The following is a 19,060-nucleotide window of genomic DNA, read 5'->3' as shown; positions in this document are numbered from 1 at the left end:
ACACTCACTTCCATGAAGGGTTAAACCTTAGCAATGCAGAGCTGGATCAGTTGGCTGACTTTCTAGGCCCTTTTTGCGGGCATCGGCAGTTTTACTGCTTAGCTGAGGGCATCCTCCAGTTCTCCTAGCACTTGAGAAAGGGCACTTGGCAGAGTTCAAGGGGAGAAATCTTGATGAAATCAACACTGATCCTGATAGTACAGTACACCACACAATTAGTATTTCTTACAATACATGGAGTGATCATGAATTTTTGTTGTCATACAAAGTCTCAGAACACTAAGTGTAAAATAATTTGTAATATCTGCTACAAGTTGCATACCTCATAGTATTAGTATTACATTTTATCTGCTTTTTCTTGCATTTAAAGCAAGTTACATTGGACAGTGAATCGATAGAGCCTGAAAGCTGTATGACAAGTATCCGGTTAACATATCAATCATTATTTCTTCAATATAATTCTCAGCGCTAAAGTCATAATGTTTACAACTTTCTGTATAGTTTTGAAGTGATTATATTCCAAGGAACTCAGTACTTTTGCCTGACAGCCATGACCATGAATTTAGTACTCCTGGTTTTTACATCTGTTTAAGATGATTTATATATTTGATCTATGTCTGCTCTTTAGAGAAACATGTACTTTTATAAAAAGAGCATTTTAAAATGCATTTGTTCTGGGATTCTTCTGACTCACCCAGAACACAGCATTCATGATGGGGTGAAAATATGTATTAATTTTCACTTTACTGTCTTACTTTCAGAGTGTGATCTGCATTTGTTTTTACCACAAGATAATGCAGGACAAAATCACAATGAGACACGCCAATCACTGAGGTCACATAAAAGAAAGAGAGGAAAGTTCACTGATGATCCTTTAGCATTTGTGTTTGTAGATAGTACATATACAGTCTGTTGGTTTTAATTAAGATTGTACATAGTGATGATTAGGAGTTAATTTACTGCTGGTTTAAAAAACAGACATCAAACAGGTTAGCCAACAGTTTTGAAGAAAAATCCAAAAACAAGTCAGTGACATCAACAACCTCCACAGGGCAGGGGTGAAGGTAGCAAAATCCTCCATTAAAAAGCACTCTGAGAGCAGAAATAAAAAGGCCATACCACCAGATAAAAACTTCTGTTCAGAAGTAACAATCAGAAGTCCAAGCAGGAATTAGTTTTTTTAAAAAACAAAAAACAGAGATGAGCCACAAACATTTTGGAGTTTTATAGACTGATGAGAACAAGATTAATCTCTACCAAAGCAGAGAGTAAAAAGGCCAAAGTGTGGATTAAAAAAGATCTGCTCATGATCCAAAAGAAACACAGCCAAGCACGGGGGAGGTAATTTCTGCAACTTGAAGGTTTTATTGTCATTTCAGCTATATACAAGTATAAAACAAAAACGAGACAATGTTCTTCCAGGACCGTGGTGCAACACGAAACAACAGTGCAACAGACAACATGCTACACAAGTGCAAACAATCCAATATAGTGCAAAATGTCATAAACATAAAATAAACAATAATAAATAAAGGACAGGACAAATACAAAATGAGTAGACAGTGCAATTATTTAGTCCAGTGCACAGTACTGGGAATATGTAAAGCGAGTTGTGCATAGCAGTCAGTGACATGCTATACTGAACATAGCAATCACTGGTAGCAGCCAGAACAATTCAGAGTACAGTGCTGGTTTAGTACAGTACTCTAGCAGCAAGTTAAGATAATGTGCAAGACTGCAACAAGAGTGCATAGTTTATTTGTGTGAGGTTTGACTTCAGCACTAGTCCGATGCAAAACAATGTATGAGTGTGTGTATGCATGTATGTATGTATGTATGTATGTATGTATGTGTGTGTGTGACTGGGTATAAGCATGTGTGTATGTGTGTGTGTATAAAGTGCCCATTTTTGGAATCTGAATTGGGATTGGAGTTAGCCAGAGTTCAAGAGTCTAATGGCTTCTGGGAAGAAGCTGTTGCACAGTCTGGAGGTGCAGGACTGGATGCTGCGGTACCTTCTTCCAGATGGCAAAAGGGTGAACAGTTCGTGTGAGGGGTGTGTGGGGTCTTTCACAGTGTTTGTGGCTTTCCGGATGCGTGTTGTGTAGATGTTCGTGATGGAGGGAAGAGTGACCCCAATGATCTTCTCAGCTATTCTCACTATTCTCTGGAGGGTCTTGTGGTCAAAGGCAGTGCAGTTCCCAAACCAGGTAATGATGCAGCTGCTCAGGATGCTCTCTATAGTACCTCTATAGAAGGTAGTGAGGATGGGTGATAGCAGATGGACTTTCCTCAGCTTCCAAAGGAAGTAAAGACATTGCTGGGCTCTCTTGGTGATGGAACTGGAGTTCAGGGTCCAAGTGAGGTTCTCCGCTAAGTGAACACCAAGGAACTTGATGTTCTTGACGATCTCCACTGAGGAGCCGTTGATGGCAAGTGGGGAGTGATCTCACCTTGCTCTCCTGAAGTCAACAACCATTTCTTTTGTCTTGTCAACATTCAGATACAGGTTGTTGACCTTACACCAGCTCACCAGTTCTCGGACCTCCTCTCTGTATGCTGACTCGTTGTCCTTGTTGATGAGACCCACCACGGTCATGTCATCAGCGAACTTGATGAGGTGATTCGAACTGTGCATTGCTGCACAGTCATGAGTCAGCAGCGTGAACAGCAGAAGGCTGAGTACGCTGCCCTGGGGAGCACCAGTACTCAGTGTGGTGGTGTTGGAAGTGCTGCTCCCGATCCGGACTGACTGAAGTCTACCAGTCAAGAAATCCAGGATCCAGTTGCACAGGGAGGTGTTCAAGCCCAGTAAGCTCAACTTTCCAATCAGATGCTGAGGAACAATGGTGTTGAATGCTGAACTGAAGTCTATGAACAGCATTCTTACGTAGGTTCCCTTTTCATCCAGATGTGTGAGTGCCAGATGAAGTGTGGTAGAGATGGCATCATCTGTAGAGCGGTTGGAGCGGTACGCGAACTGCAGGGGGTCCAGAGAAGGGAGAAGCTGGGTCTTGATGTGTCTCATGACGAGTCTCTCGAAGCACTTCATAATGATGGATGTGAGTGCGATGGGACCGTAGTCATTGAGACACGACATCAGGGGCTTCTTAGGCACAGGGATGATGGTGGTAGTCTTGAAGCATGTTGGGACCACAGCACAGCTCAGAGAGATATTGAAAATGTCTGTCAGGACATCTGCAAGCTGGTCAGCACATTCTCTGAGCACACGACGCAGGATGTTGTCTGGTCTAGCAGCTTTCCGTGGGTTAAGTCCACGCAGATTACGCCTCACATCAGCCGCAGTCAGGCGCAGCACCTGGTCATTTTGCGCTGCAACATTGTTCTGTGCTTCAAACCATGCATAGAAGTCATTCAGTGCATCTGGGAGGGTGGCATCACTGTCACGGGAAGGTTTCAGACTGACCAAGTCAGTCATGACTCCTTAACCCATTTGAGCAGCATTTCACCTCCTGAAGAGAAGACTGAATGGAGAAAACACTGGGAGCAGTAATCCACCATGGAGAAGGAGGTTGGAGTTCAAGATAAAGTCAAGATGGAGAGAAGTCAACCAGCTTGTGTACCACTTGAAGAGGTACACAAGAGAGGCAGAAGCCTGGAGAATAAACAGGATGTTCTTCCATGAGCCATCCAAAGCTTCATAAGAACACACCAACCAAAGCTGGAGACTGAACAATACTGGAAAAGCATATGGGAGAAGGAGGCATCACACAACAATGCCCAGTGGTTAAAGAACCTGACAGCAGGCCACAGCAACCTCTGTGAACTGGAATCATGCTAGCAGATATCCAAGAAAGGATCTCAAGTTTGAAGAACTACACAGCTCCAGGCCCTGACATAGTCCATGCCTACTGGCTGAAAAAGCTGACTGCAATCCACCTGGCAGCACAAATGAACCAGCTGCTAATGGATGGAACCCACCGTGAATGGTTAACTGAAGGCTGGATCCTGATCCAGAAGGACCCCCCAGAAAGGGGCAGTTCCATCCAACTACCAGCTTATACCCTGACTCTGCACAACATGAAAGCGCCTTTCAGGCATCACTGCTGTTATTAGGCACATGGTTCATGGCTCAATACATGAGTGGGGCCCAGAAAGGCACTGGCAAGAACACCAGAGGAACCAAGCACCAGCTACTGGTAGATAAAGCAGTCACTCGAAACAGTAAGACCAGACAGACCAACCGGTGCGGTGCACCGCCTGGATTGATTACAAGAAAGCCTATGATTCAATGCCCCACACATGGATCCTGTTATGCTTAATGCTGTATAACATCAAAAGGACTCTAAGAGTCTTCATCAATAACTCAATCAAATAATGTTAAATAAACACACAAAATGGAGCAGATTGAACTACATTAATGGCAAACAACCCCCTATCTGAATCTGAGAAAACAAACTATTTGAACCAACAGGGTCATCATTATCACAGTTAGGTAGGAATCCTTTACCTCTGGTTTTCACCCAAGGGTTGTTTGGAAGTAAAAATAAATTAATCCTGATTTACAATGAAATCAGCCTGTTACATAGGTATGACACAGGTCCCCTCAGAAACCCCTTGATCCAAAGTTATTTTTCAATTTAAATTGTTTTACATTGTATAAAAGTGGAAGACTCCTGAAAAAGGCAATGGAAAACCTATAGTCAAAGGATGGCCAAAAAGAATGCATATTTTATGTGTGAAAAGGCATCCTAGTACCCAAGTTCAACCCAACCCAAGATTTTTCACCAAATGCATTTCCCAGAATATGATACACAGAACATTTTAGAGAGTGCTTTGATGAAACTGTATTTTAAGGTCTTCCTGGGACCTTTCTGGGACCTGTCAAAGAAGGTATCATCTGAAAGCCAGAGTTTGCAATGGAGCTTCAATGTGAAACAAAGCAAATTTCCATTATGCTTAGCTAGAGGATCTAGGAATTATTGTGAGCCCTCTTTAATGCACTACATGGTACCATCCGAACCATCCAGTGGCATTCCATGACAGTGCTCTCACTCCACAACTTTTTCTACATTACATATTCCACAGTGCTGGATGATTGCCTCTCCTACAATTTATTGCTCACCAAGTATTTTTTTCTGGTCACACAGAAATGGACTCTACACAATTTCCTCCAGCGGTATAAACTAAAAGGTTATTTTCTGCTACACAACGCACCCATAAAGCAAGAATATAAATACCCAAACTACTATACCTTTTCTAGTGCTTGGAGCTTCTGTAAAACACAGGCATTATAAAGAACTTTATGCATGAAAAGTCTTTAGCTATACTTCTCCTGTGTTGTTTTGCCATTCATACCAGCCTGCAGTATTTCTTGGGAAATGCAAATGTATTTAGCAAGTCTATCAAAAATAAATCTGACAGGATGAGATTTTAAAATACATGAGATAACAATACACATGTTTTCATTGATTTACAAAGCTTTGGCATTTTGTATAGGAATGATCTTTATTAAGGTTCTGGTTTCAGTTAATTTGCCCAATGATATGGTAATTTCTTTCTAAACAGTTCACATTGCTTGTAATGTTTGTCCAAATTTGGATTTTTTTCTGCCAGAAAATTCTTATGCTACATTTAGCAGTAGTTAGAGAATCTTGCTTACAGATCATGACCGATGACCTGATGTATCGAATTCAATAAAATGGAGCTATAGCAAAAAATTAACAAAAGTAACCAAACAAGATTCATGGGTGACTGATCATAGTTAAAACAAATAAAGATGGGAAAAGAAAGAAAAAAGTAACCTGTGAGAAGAACCATAGGATACTTAGAAAATGAGTGAAAGAAATTACTTAGTCCAATGCTGATGCATAGAAATTGCAGTAACCTAACCCTGCCAACTCATGATGTAGGTGATAATAGGTTCAATGGGTTCAACCAGGTCATACTGGCTGGGCAGGTAGAGAAGAATCCCCTTTCTATCAATTTGCTGGTTCACAAGCCTCTACAAGCAACGTGGGGCCAATGGACAATGAAACAACCCTGCTGTTCCATAACCACTGGACTTGATTCCTGAAGCTGGCTCCATCAGAGAGCTAGCTGCAGTTGCATGTAGGTCTTTCCAGAAGAGAACATAGTGGGAATCTTGGAACCAGTAGGTTCTGTAGGCTATTTTTGTCTTTGCTGAAGATTCTGTAACTGACTGATTGACAGCTACAGGACAAAACCTCCATCTCTATCGGCACAAACTAAAACAGATTCACTTGGTCAAAATATAGGTCATGAAAAGGTTGTGATGTGCAAATTCTGACAAAGAACATGCACTAAAAGATAAGAAAATGAAATGCAACAAGCAAATGGCTTGGTCTCTCTAAAGACAAAAAAAAAACAAACAAACAAAAAAAAACCTTAAGTTTCTTCTTGCATAAGCTTTGCTTGTTCTTCCAGACCCAGCCACAAAACTATCAACATCCCTTTTTAAAAAGAAATCCTGTACATGCCAATGGAGGGGACGTGTTTGTTCAGGACTTATGCATATTCATACATTTAATTAATACAAAAAATAATGTTTTTTGGGGGGTGCACTCCTTTAAGGAGGCTCACCCTGAACAAAGTTAAAACTATTTTATACCTCATTGTCCAATGATGTATCAAACACATAGAACATGCAAAGTGAACAGTCACTTTAATTCCTTTCCTACTTTAAATTTAAAGATAGATTACTAAATCTGACTAATATATTTTGTCTATTTACCAACTAGACAAAATATATTAGTCAGATTCATAAGATTGCCAGTAAACAAAATTAGAAGTGGTTAACAATTTTGTTTACAATAAGCATGTAATGATACTTAAAATGAATAATAATAATAATAATGAATAAATAATGAAGAGAATAAGGGGTAATCCATTTTCAATACAAACGAGAACACATGAAAGATCTTTTGGAGAACAAAAACCTTGCTGGATCCCATATCCTGTTATGCATTATATGGCCAAAAGCATGTTAACACCACATGTATATACGTTTGTTGGACATTCCTTTCCAAAACCCCAGGCATTAATAAGGAGCTGGTCCCCCCTTTGCTGCTATAACAGCCTCTATTCTTTGAGGAAGGCTTTCCACAAGGTTTTGGAGTGTGTCTGTGGGAATCTGAGCCCACTCAGTCAAAAGAGCACTTGTGAGGTCAGGCACTGACACTGGACAAGGGGTCTTAGATTGTAATCGGTATTCCAATTCATCCCAAAGGTGTTCAACTAGATTTAGGTCAGGGCTCTGTGCAGGTCACTGTAGTTCCTCGACACCAAACTCATCAAACCATGTCTTTATGGACCTTGCCTTCTGCACAAGGGCATAGCCATGCTGGAATAGGAAAGGACCTTCTCCAAACTGCTGCCACAAAGTTGGAAGCACATAATTGTCTAAAATGTCTTCGTATGCCCTAGAATTAACATTACCTTTCACTGGAACCAAGGGGCCTAGCCCAAGACCTGAATAACAGTCCCACACCATTATCCGTTGGCCACCAAACTTTACTGCTGGCACTACATATTCTGATCGGGAGCGTTCTCCTGGCATCCGCCAAACACAGATTTGCCCATCAGTCTGCCAAATAGTGAAGCGTGATTCACCACTCCAGAGAACACGTTTCTACTTCTCCAGAGTGCAATGGTGGCGTGCTTTACACCACTCCAGTCGACACTTGGCATTGCGCATAGTGATGTTAAGGTTGTGTGCAGCTGCTCGCCCACGTAAACCCATTTCATGAAGCTCCCAACGCATAGTCCTTGTGCTGATGTTACTTCCAGAAAAGGTTCGTAACTCTGTAGTGAGTGATGCAACAGATGACAGGGGATTTTTACTTGCTTCAGCAATCTGGGGCCCCACTCTGTGAGTTTCCGTGGTCTACCATTTCGTGGCTGAGGTGTTGTTGCTCCTAGATGTTTCCATCTCACAATAACAGCACTTACAGTTGATTTGGGCAGATCTAACAGGGTAGAAATTTCACGAACTGACTTATGGCAAAGGTGGCATCCTATTACAATGCCATGCTTAAAGTCACTGAGCTCTTCAGTATGACCCATTCCAATGCCAGTATTTGTTTATGGATATGGCATGTCTAAATGATTGATTTTATGCATCTGTATTCAATGGATGTGGCTGAAACACTTCAGCTCAATAATTAGGAGGGGTGTCCTGCTTCTGACACCACTTTGTTTGGAGAGGCAAAAATCATGGGAGCAGGTTGGGAGGACATGTCAGATTCGGCCCCTGTGGAAAGGTAAACAGTGGTTTAAACCATCACCAATGATTTAAGTGCAGATAGGCAGTTTACCATTAGGCTTGATAGGCTTCAAAGCTCAGTAAAATCACAGGCACACTGAGACAACCTTGTTAGTAAGAAAAGATCAAATGTCTTAAGTACAATCCACAATACAGTGCCACCAGTTTACACAAACACTATAGATATAGGCTAACAATGAATACACATCTTTTCTTGGTCTAGCTGCTGCTAGCCCTAGCTAATATTTTGGTGAAATAAAATATAACCATTTCTAAAAATAAAAAAAAAATAAAAGTTTTTTTGTTTGTTTGTTTGTTTTTTTGTGAGGAAAAATAACAGGGGTGTATAGGGAAATATATATCTATATATATATACACAAAATATATTAACAATGTATGTACAATATATGTATAATATGTTTATATACACAATGTAAAATGTATATATGGATATGTATAAATGTATGTACACAATGTACAGTTAGATTTACTAATTGCTTAAAATGATCAAGTACAGAGTAGTCCACGTTCGGCAATAGTTCATAAGGGGAAAAAAACTATTTTTCGAACAAGCGACACTGACTGCTACGCTAACCTAAATCTCTCATCTTAATGGAGCCAGTCAAATTTTCAATAGAGCTAGCTAATTACCTTCCTTTATAACCACCTTACCATATTTAAATTTAAGATAAGGAACCTAACGAAAAAAGGACTCCATTATGCATAATTATATACAGCATGTGCAAGGAATTATATATATATATATTTTAATATTTTGAAAACAAATAAATATCGATAGGTTATCTTGCGCCACAACGTAAACAGTTAACCCTAGCTATTGCTGGCTAAGCTAAAACCACTTGGTGCAGTGGTCACTGTTAGTAGACAACTGCTTTTCTTTACAAAATAATTTAAAACTCTTGATTACCTTACCTTATTACTATGGACAGTAAGTGCTCGTTGGTGTTGATACCTTATTCCTGTCACTCCACTAGCTACCTCTGTAGTATGTTTTGATTAAGGTTAGCTACATTAATAACAAATGACATCTCACCTTGCTCCCGAATCCAGAAGAAAGACGCCCCAGCTGTTCGGAAATGACGTCTACATAAGAGACCTTTTGTGCCTTATTGAAAACACGATACATCATCTTATTTTTGTTAGAATATTATTATTTATTATGTATAGAATATTAATATTATTATTTTCAATTCTACACTACTTTATATATCATAAAGTTATTTTTTCCATCTACATGCCATTTAAAGCTACTTCTTAAAGCTATTTCATGCTTTTATTGAAGCACAATTTCTCATTTTGGTGAACATTTACATTAAAACAGGTGCTTTCACTGAAATTGATTGATTAGAAGGTTGTGCATACTTCTGCTAACAGTCCTAGTTTATCATTTATTGATAAATACAAGCTGAAATGATCACACAACAACAAACAAACCATCTTTGAAAATAACACAGACACATTTTGCCATTAAGGATGAATTTATTACTTATTAAGGAGTTTTCCATAAAGCTGCTGCAGCCTTTACAGAGACACATTTATGCTACTTTATGCAAAATAGACTTTTTAAAGTTTATGTTTTAAAAATGCTAAAAATTATTTAAAAAGAAAAAGATTAAGTTTTACTAAACTTGCATTTTAGACAAATGCTTATCTAGACATTCACAAAAATAGCCTGGCTTATCTATTAGACTTTGACAAAACATCTAAACCCACAAATACCTTCAGTTTAAAAATTCCTCACAATAAGCTCAAGCCTTTCACAATAAGCTAAGTAATTGCATCCTAAAATAAAGCCTCTTCCTGATAATATTTTTAAACAACCTATTATGTTTCTAGAGACCTACCAATAGTAGATCTATTACATATCATATCTGACATTTTCATAAAAATAATTGTTACAATGTGACAGCAATGACTATCTGAAATTCTCGAATGGTGAAATAAAAATTACTTTAGGCATGTCCTTTTGACATTAATTGACAATCATCAAAAGAAAAACAATGATAGATCACACAGCTGCTAGGTAGTGAGTCCATCACAGTGAGCAGAGGAAGTATTAAAACACATTATATTTTGCAATTTTTGTTATCATCTTCATCGATAGATTTTAGACTAGTCGTTAAATTCCTCAAAAATATTTACTTATAGATAAAAGAATTTCTAAAGTAACACCAAAAAGGTCTATTAAGGTACACAAAGCCGTGATTGACTTTGCATTGCACAAGATTTAAGGGATGCTTTTCCAGCTTCCTGAAAACCATTGTACACACATGGGCACATAGTTTAGATGTGGTTAGCAGTTAAGCAGTTAAGATAAAACTTGACTGGGTGATGAAGTAATCTTATTTTTAATAGGAATTCAACTGTGCTCAAGTGATTGGCACTGGGAAAATGACTCTTTACCACACTCTGATTGACATCTCGATGTTTGAATCAGAAGACTAGTCTCTTGCATTCTTTATCTTTTTCTCCTGTGTTTGTAGAGAAAGTCACTCTCTGAGTTACAGAGAGAGAATGTTTAAAGAAGAAACATGAAGGCTGTGTTTTAATATAAATATGATGGTATCAGCAGTGAGCTGGTAAAGGCAGACCTCCCACATGGAGGGAAATGCTGGAGCACACACAGTGTCTGACATGTCTCCCTTCCAGCCATGATATTTATTAATGGTTCAACTTCCAGTCAGCATCAATCTCACTCTCAAAGACACATGGTACATTCAGCATCTCATGAGGGAAGCACCGAATCAAGGCAACGATGAATGGATGTTCATGACACTAAATGCAATAGCAGAGGGAGTTATCAACTCAGTGTGAAGTGAGTTTGTGAAGTTTACTACCTTTTTTAGTGTGTGATCTTCAGCAGAGTTGAAGATGCTCCCATCACCTGACAACAGGGTGAGATATCACACTTCCCTTTGTTTGCATGTGATATGAATAGCTGTTGTACTCTGAATAGCCAAACAAGTCATGTTCTGTGAATGCATTAAGCTCTTCTGCTCTGAGAAAAATAAGTGTCTTAGCATTATTTTCCACCAGTTATTAGCAAAAATAATTTTGTAGATTGTTGACAGATTGTAGATCTAGAAATATACAAAACCTAGGAAACATATCACCATACATATAAATACAATTTAAATTAACCTGTAGTGATTTATCAAACAATGCCTGAGAAATGAACAAAGAAAATGCTCTCATCATTTTGAATGAATGGCAAATGAGCAGACAAAAGTGAGGAGATGGAGCCACATTGCATGGTAAACAACCCTCCACCGCCTTACTCAACCTGGGAAATACAAATGAAAAACAAACTATTTGGCTCAACAAGGTCAACATTGTCAAAGCTGGGTATGAATTCTTTAACACTGGTTTTCTCTTTTCAAAGGGTTGTCTTGACCTAAAAACAACCTGTCAGGGAAGTATCTTATAGCCTTCCTGAGAAACCTCAGTTGTATTTTCAATGTAAAATCTCTTTAATGTTGTAAAGGTTTTCATCCAACTTTTTAATTATATAAATCAGTACAAAACTCATGTGACCTAAATGTTTTTGCAAAAAGTTCTAAAAAAAAATCATGACACTTGAACATTCAAGATTCTTGCTTAAAGCATAGACAGAATTGTAATTAAACAGGGATGGTGGCTAAAAATAATCCAGAACTTTTTTTGTGTGTGTAGACTGATGTTATAAAAAGTAGGTCAAGGATATTTACAAGCGGCATTGTAAATTGTACCCAAATTTAACAGATATTTTCTCCAAATGGAATTCCTACTTTTATATTAAAAAACCCCAGAACATGATACCCACAATGGGATGTATAACAGTGTAGAGAGAGCCTTGATGCAGTTTTTTGAGGTCTTTCCAGAACATTCTGGGACTTGACAAAAAGGGTTTCATGTCAAAACCAGAGTTTGTCATGGAGCTCGATCCTCAAGGCTTATCACTGCTTCAGTGGTAAGCTATGGTGAGCTAAAGAGGAGACACAAATTATTCTATAATGCATTGCATGGCACTATCCAAACCAGCAGCACTCCATGACAACGCTGTTGCTCCACGGCCTACACAGCTAAGCTGCCAACCACTATCTTTCTCTTTGCTGCTCTTGATCTCTCATTATCTACAGAGATTTTCTGTCACACAGAATTGGACTATACACAATAATTTCAGTTGGTGTTCTAAACTAAAGGCATATTCTGTTTGCACTCTACATTCATATAGCAATAATATAAAACCCCAAACTTTGTTTTCTATAACAGACTAAATGCTCGGTTCTGGGATCTTCTGTACAACAAGCACAGTAGAAGAACGTTGTGGTTGAGAAGAAGTTTAATTACCTTTCTTTCAAGTGTCTGCCAAGACTGTGGGTTGTCTACATGGCATTCAGAAGCAAAATCCTTTGAGTATCTACATGCCATAGGATGCAGCACATGCCTGTCAGAGTGTGAAGCAAAAAGCTTTTCAGGCTCCATGTCGAGTGTTTTCAAAGCCTCTGGTTGATATGACAAAACTGCCCTCCAACATTGTGCCCCTGACAGGGACATCTGGCCTGAAAGCCAATGTCGCCATGGTATCCTTTCCCTACTGTTCGCGAAGCCCAGCAACAGCATCTATTGTAAAAACAGCTTGCCAGAGTGATAGCTGGCAAACACAACCCTTAGCCCTGCCCCTTCCTGAAAATAAGAGCCTTGGAGTTGGGCCAGCAGGATAAACTATGGACTCTCAGCTTAGGCAGCGCAGGGACGCAGAGCCCATGGGTATTTGTTCAAACCACGCACCACAACATCTGACTTGACTGAACAGGTTCCAGTCTCTGCTGGAGTGTAGTGAAATCAGATGATGTGGAGCAGGGCTAGAACTAATGCCTGTGGACACTGGGCTCCTGAGTGGCCTGAGCTGAGCACCAGAGAGGCTAAACAAATTTAAATGCTTTTAAAACCAAGTCCCTAAGATCTACCTGAGACCAGAAAATTGACTGAGTTAGATTATTCAGTACACCAAGAGGACCAACAAAGTCTCTGAAAGAAACGCTGTCAAGAAGCATGTCCAGAGTGCCATTGGAGGTTGACACCTGATCAATTGAGGAACTCGGCCGAGAGGCTCCTGGTGCAGCGGGCCGTTCGGAACTTGAGCTCGTGGTAGCACTGCACAAAGCTGTGGTAGATGAAGGTGATGGGCAGCGCCAACAGCACGATGCCGCTCACCACGCACAAGCCGCCGAGCACACGCCCCGGCACGGTGATGGGGTACATGTCTCCATAGCCGACGGTGGTCATGGAGATAATAACCCACCAGCAGGCGGCGGGGATGCTGGCGTAGTCCTCATTGCCAGACTTCATATCTAGCCCATGCTCCAGCAACTGGGCCAGCGCACCGAAGATGGCCATGGCCACCCCAATGAACACCAGCAGCATGACCATCTCACGGTAGCAGCGTCGCAGCGTCAGGCCCAGTGTCTGCAGGCCCAGGAAGTGGCGTGCCAGCTTGATGACCCAGAAGATGCGCATCATACGCAAAACACGCAGCGTGACTCCGGCACGCTGCAGCTGCGAGTTCTCGCCCGTCAGCACCGTCATGGTCACAGAAATGTAGTAGGGTGTGATGGCCAGCAGGTCGATGATGTTGAGTGGGCGCCGCACAAACTCACACTTGTCACGTGACACAAGGAAGCGCACAATGCACTCTGCTGTGAACCAGCCGATGCACACCGCCTCGATGATCCTGTGTACATGTACAGTGATGGGGAGGGGAAAACAGAGAGGGTTATTAAGAAAGGGGGACACACTGGTTTGGCTCTGCATGACTATGAGCTTTGCACGATCTATATCAAACCATATTTGGAGCCTAATTAATCAAATTTGAATCACTGCTGTCCAATTAAAAGAGCCTGCCTCTTGGGAACACTGAATAAAAGTGTTGTCTCTCACCCGCACTTTATGTGTGCCTATGCAACACTGTGCTTGGTCCTTAAAAGTACAGCACTAATAGTTTGCCTATTTGCACTTTGTGTAACCACACAATAATCCCTGATTAGCATACACCTTATCATTGACATGATAAACAAGCAAGTCCTTTTAGGTGTGAAATTGAGTTACTGTTGTCTTGTGAGAACTACTCTACAATGAGAACCATGCAAGTACCTAAAAACCCCAAAGACCCAGCAACACTTTGAGCTTTGCACTGGCCATGTCCTCAGTAGGGCACACTTTTCAACAATTACAAATATATAGATAATACTGACTGAACAGAGTCAGAGTTAAATATGTAGGCCAAAAACATTTATAAGCAACAACTGTCAAATACCTAAATTGTATAACAAAATGGGCATTTGGCAGTTGTAGCTTATAGATATTTTATTGTTTATTATTTGGTCTTTTGGTTTTGAATTTAACAAGATTAATATATATATATATATATATATATATATATATATATATATATATATATATATATATATATATATATATATATATATATATATATATATATATACTTTTAGGCCATTAAAGGGCTGCTAGGTCTTAGAGATTAAAAAAGATAGGTCCAGTTCAGAGCCCAGTCACAATTCTGTTTTAGCTGTATACACTCACCACCTACTTTATTAGAAATAGTTACCTTTTACATACACTCATATTATTATTCACACCTTACAGGCACATTTAATAGGTGTATGACATCAGACTGCCCAATATTTCAGCCACTCTCATCACCATGCTCATCACAGGTTAGTTTCTGACCGTGGAACCGCCTCACCAAATATTATTTAAATGCTCACCAAATATTATTTAAATGCTCACCAGATATTATTTAAATGCTCACCAGATATTATTTAAATGCTGGACCATTCTCAACATAGCAGCAAATTGGCAGTGGTATGACAGTGGGTGTTGCAGGTACAATTGAGTGTATTGGACATATTGGGCAATATTGAGTTTTCATACAATGTCACAGTGTGTACACAATGTTATAGCCATATACTGACAAGGTCTTTATAATAAAGCAGGTGGTGAGTGTATATTACTATAATACATTAAACATTTTTAACAGTTTTGATGTTGAAATTGTACAGGGTGATTAATTAAGGTTGCATTTTATTATTTGGCTTACAGCTGGGCATCCTGAAAAGGAGTTCAGAAACACAGAGAGACACATGGTAATATAAGAAAGATGGGTAAGGCCTTAGGTGTGAAAGAATTTCTTTCTAGACATGAATAACTTCAAATAAATGGTTTCACATCCACTTGAAGAGTCCAGTCCCAGTTTAAACCCCCAAACAAATTGTGCTGATTCCATAACTTCTGTGACAGGTCTGACTGGCATTTAGAAAAACATAAAATGGCATATGCCAAATATACCCTTATTATGTCAAGTGGTGTGGAACACATGCTGATGTCAACAGGATAGACTGGCCATATTTTAACTCAGAAATGCTTACTGTGCTGGCATTGAACTGAAATAAAAACAGTTTTACAAAGAATAAGGACCTGTTAGCTGGAAAACGCTGATAATTCAATAACACAACCTGTCATATATTGATCATATATTTTTTTTAATTTGATATTTCTCCACAACAGACCTTTCTCAGACGATTTTGTTCGCACACGCACCCACGCACCTACACAAGCGCCTACACATGCGCCTGCGCGCAGGCACACACACCGACACACACACACACACACACACACACACACACACACACACACACACACACACACACACACACACACACACACACACACACACACGCGGCTGGGCGCTCCTCAGGTACCAGTACCTTCAGAACAGTCCACGTGGCAGTATTGATACAAGACAGACAAACACAAAGGTTAAAAGACATTGAAAAACTACTGCAATAAAGGAAGGGGCATCAACATTAACAGTGCACGCCTACCATTTGTTAAATTATTATTATTTTTTCTCTTTCTCGCTTGTTACCTTATTAATAAATTCTAGTTTGTAGATCTGTTAACATCGTAAAGCTTTTCTGTCATTTAAGACGAACAACACTGTTATTGTACTATTTGCGACCAAATCACCGAACTAGTTCGCCAATAAGTCATAACGAGCATAGACATAAGTCGGCCACGATTCGGAGAGAAAAAACTACTCCGAATTATGTGCCATGTTAACATGACTTTTCAATTAAATTTATGCCATTAAACACACCTACAGTACTTGAAAACAGAGGAACATTTAAATGCTAGGTTAGTGGCCTTTTTGGTTATTTTAAACTCTTAAGTATATTTGGGGACATTTTATTCCTAAAGACAAAAAGACGAACATTTAAGAACTGCGACGTAACACAAGACATTATACATGAAATATAGCAGCTTGGGCATGTGTGGTTATATATGGTTTTAAAAATTATATCCATCATGTACCAGGTACATGTTGATCAACAATAAGATTACTTGCGAAAAACAGCAGCTGGCTTTAACAATCTCACGGCAATCAACCGAGAATGAAAGTTTGAATGAGAAAGAAGACATATGTACCCGGATGGATGCTCTAATGAGTCTGTGTACCTGTGTTCCTCCACGACATTGTTTTCTGCCGTTTTCCAATCGGGTAAAGTGCTTGCACAAAGTATCACCATGGACACAATGACAAAAATAACAGATACAGATGCCAAAATCTGTGCTGCCACAGAGGAAGTGGGCTCCTCAAATGTCCTGCGCATTCGCTCGAGCCACTTTGCGTCTTTTTTGGTGCCTATCCGACGCGACTGCTCGTCCTCTGTTCCGAGTTCGTCTTCTATTTTGTGGTCTTCCTCGGAAAAATGAGTATAGGTGTCGGACATCCGATCGTCCAGCCTCCGTTGGCAACAGAACTCCAAATGTGAGCTCTCCAAACCCCAATAAATCATTTCATTATAGAATGATAGTTCACACATGTGTGGGACGAACCTCAGTTTGCCGTACTTCACATAGAGCATGATGAAACCAAAAGCTTCAGAGTGCCTGTCAAAAAAGAACTCGTTCCTCTCCCGGTCATAGTCATCGCAGACCTCCAGAACCTCTCGCTCTGATGCGCAACTGTGGAGACGGCTAACTCTCCTTAAGGGAAAATCTTTTATCACATCCTTCGGAAAAGCATACTTGGTGCCACCCACATTTATAATACAAATGCTTTTGCCAAACTTCATTTTTGTGAGCTTTTACCATATGTACTACAATAAGTTGCCATTCATTCTGTTTTTAACGACCCTGAAGTAGTCCAAACAACTCGCAGAGTTAGGTACAAAGTGCATGTTTCATCCTTCCTCAGGTCCAGCTGTAAGAATTAAAGCGTCGTCGGTGGCTCTTTTTGTAGTCGGCAAGGCAATCGCAGTCAACATTACGCTTGTAAAAAAAACTTAGCATCGACGCGTAAGCCGCTACTAACAAGCACAACATTCCGTTTGCGCGGCATCTTACTAAGGCGCCGCTGTGCTGTCTCCAATCTGACTGTATCATCGCTGACAAGTAATGATGTCACGCGGGCGCGCGCGCGCGCGCGCACACACACACACACACACACACACACACACACACACACACACACGGCTGCTCCTCAAGAATACACAGGGAATGTGTGCCCTGTCAAAAGATATCACATTGGGCTCCAATGAAAAAAAGTATCTACTGTTCTAATCATTTTTAGAGCCCTGTCAGTCACAGGCCCTTAGCATCTTCCTAGCCTGATTCTCCCCACACACACACCTCCCACCGCCCCAACCCCATACGATGCCCAATGGATATATGCATCATGAACTGATATCTCTTATTGTACAGGTAAAATTAAGCATAAATGGCTAAAGCCTTAAGCTTTAAGTGTGAAATGAGAGAAAGGGGATCACATAATTGTTATCCTTATGTATTATGTAAACAGTTACGGAAAGCAAATTGTGTTCCAAAGAAAAGTAGTTTGAAATTTATGGTATGGAACTGGAGCACAGCTAGAGGGCGCCTTCTGACTTGCTGTCTGATTGGCCTTTTGCAGATATTATAGTCAAAACCCAGAAGGCTCAAGGCAGCAACTACCCTTACTCTTGAATCCATACACATGCCCCGATCACAAAAGAGCCACAGCACCCATTTTACCTTCCTTCCATTGAATTACTCCCTACACCTATGCATTGATCTAAACATAAAAGTATGTCTACATTTCACACCAGTATAGCAGCTCTGAATATATATGCTTTTTATCTAAAGATTCAGTTTAATCATGGACAAGTAGTGGTGATCAATGATACTTTCATTGGTAAAGGCTAAAAGTAGGTGTGTTAACTGTGAAGTAATGTAACACATCTACATTACTTCACAGTTAACACACCTACTTTTAGGTGTTGGGATATATAAGTGGATATAAGTGGATACGTTTATATAAGTTATTTTAGTGACCTATCTGACTTTGAGGAGTAACCAGAAAAAGGTTCATATTCCTTTCTTAATATAAACATTCATCTGAGATCTGACCTAAACTATGGGAATACGCCATTTGCAATTTGAAAGCTCAAAGGCCAATAAGCAGCTTCTCTCTTTTACCATTGCTTTCATAAAATGTCCTGTTTTCTAAATGCATTACAGAAAAATTAATGTTGGAGTACATTAAATAACAGGTTGCTTCCTGAGCCAGCCCCTTATTCTACTTCACACAAACCAAATTAAATGTAGCCTAATGAATAAGGAGCCCGTTCTCCATCATGCCAGCACCACAACACTTCAGTTTAGAGAGAATTTAATAAATTGGTATATAAATCTTTTTTTTTTTGTGGCAATTTACTGTGTAAAACCACCAAACTATTGCTTTTTTGAGAGAAC

The 19,060-nt window shown here is 39.8% G+C and overlaps 1 protein-coding gene and 1 long non-coding RNA gene across 3 annotated transcripts; both read right to left on the bottom strand.

Moving 5' to 3' along the window:
• Positions 1-5,443: 5,443 nt before the first annotated feature.
• On the bottom strand, positions 5,444-9,323 carry LOC118242224. Of its 2 annotated transcripts, none has more exons than XR_004776675.1 (2): positions 9,300-9,323; positions 5,444-8,233 (listed from the first exon to the last, which is right to left on the bottom strand). It is a non-coding gene; the product is annotated as an uncharacterized LOC118242224 (long non-coding RNA). The 2 variants fall into 2 exon arrangements; XR_004776674.1 differs by lacking the exon at positions 9,300-9,323 and adding an exon at positions 9,179-9,282.
• Positions 9,324-9,768: 445 nt separating this feature from the next.
• On the bottom strand, positions 9,769-17,582 carry LOC113572765 (potassium voltage-gated channel subfamily G member 3-like). The gene is made up of 2 exons (XM_027002585.2): positions 16,754-17,582; positions 9,769-13,979 (listed from the first exon to the last, which is right to left on the bottom strand). Exons 1-2 carry the CDS (start codon positions 17,401-17,403, stop codon positions 13,334-13,336), a joined length of 1,296 nt encoding a protein of 431 aa, XP_026858386.1. The 5' UTR covers positions 17,404-17,582; the 3' UTR covers positions 9,769-13,333.
• Between the last annotated feature and the right edge of the window lie 1,478 nt (positions 17,583-19,060).

This window comes from Electrophorus electricus, chromosome 11, assembly GCF_013358815.1.
Source record: "Electrophorus electricus isolate fEleEle1 chromosome 11, fEleEle1.pri, whole genome shotgun sequence".
Lineage (NCBI taxonomy): Eukaryota > Metazoa > Chordata > Actinopteri > Gymnotiformes > Gymnotidae > Electrophorus > Electrophorus electricus.
Note: the sequence above shows the minus strand (reverse complement) of the source record. Positions and strands in the feature narration are given on the sequence as shown.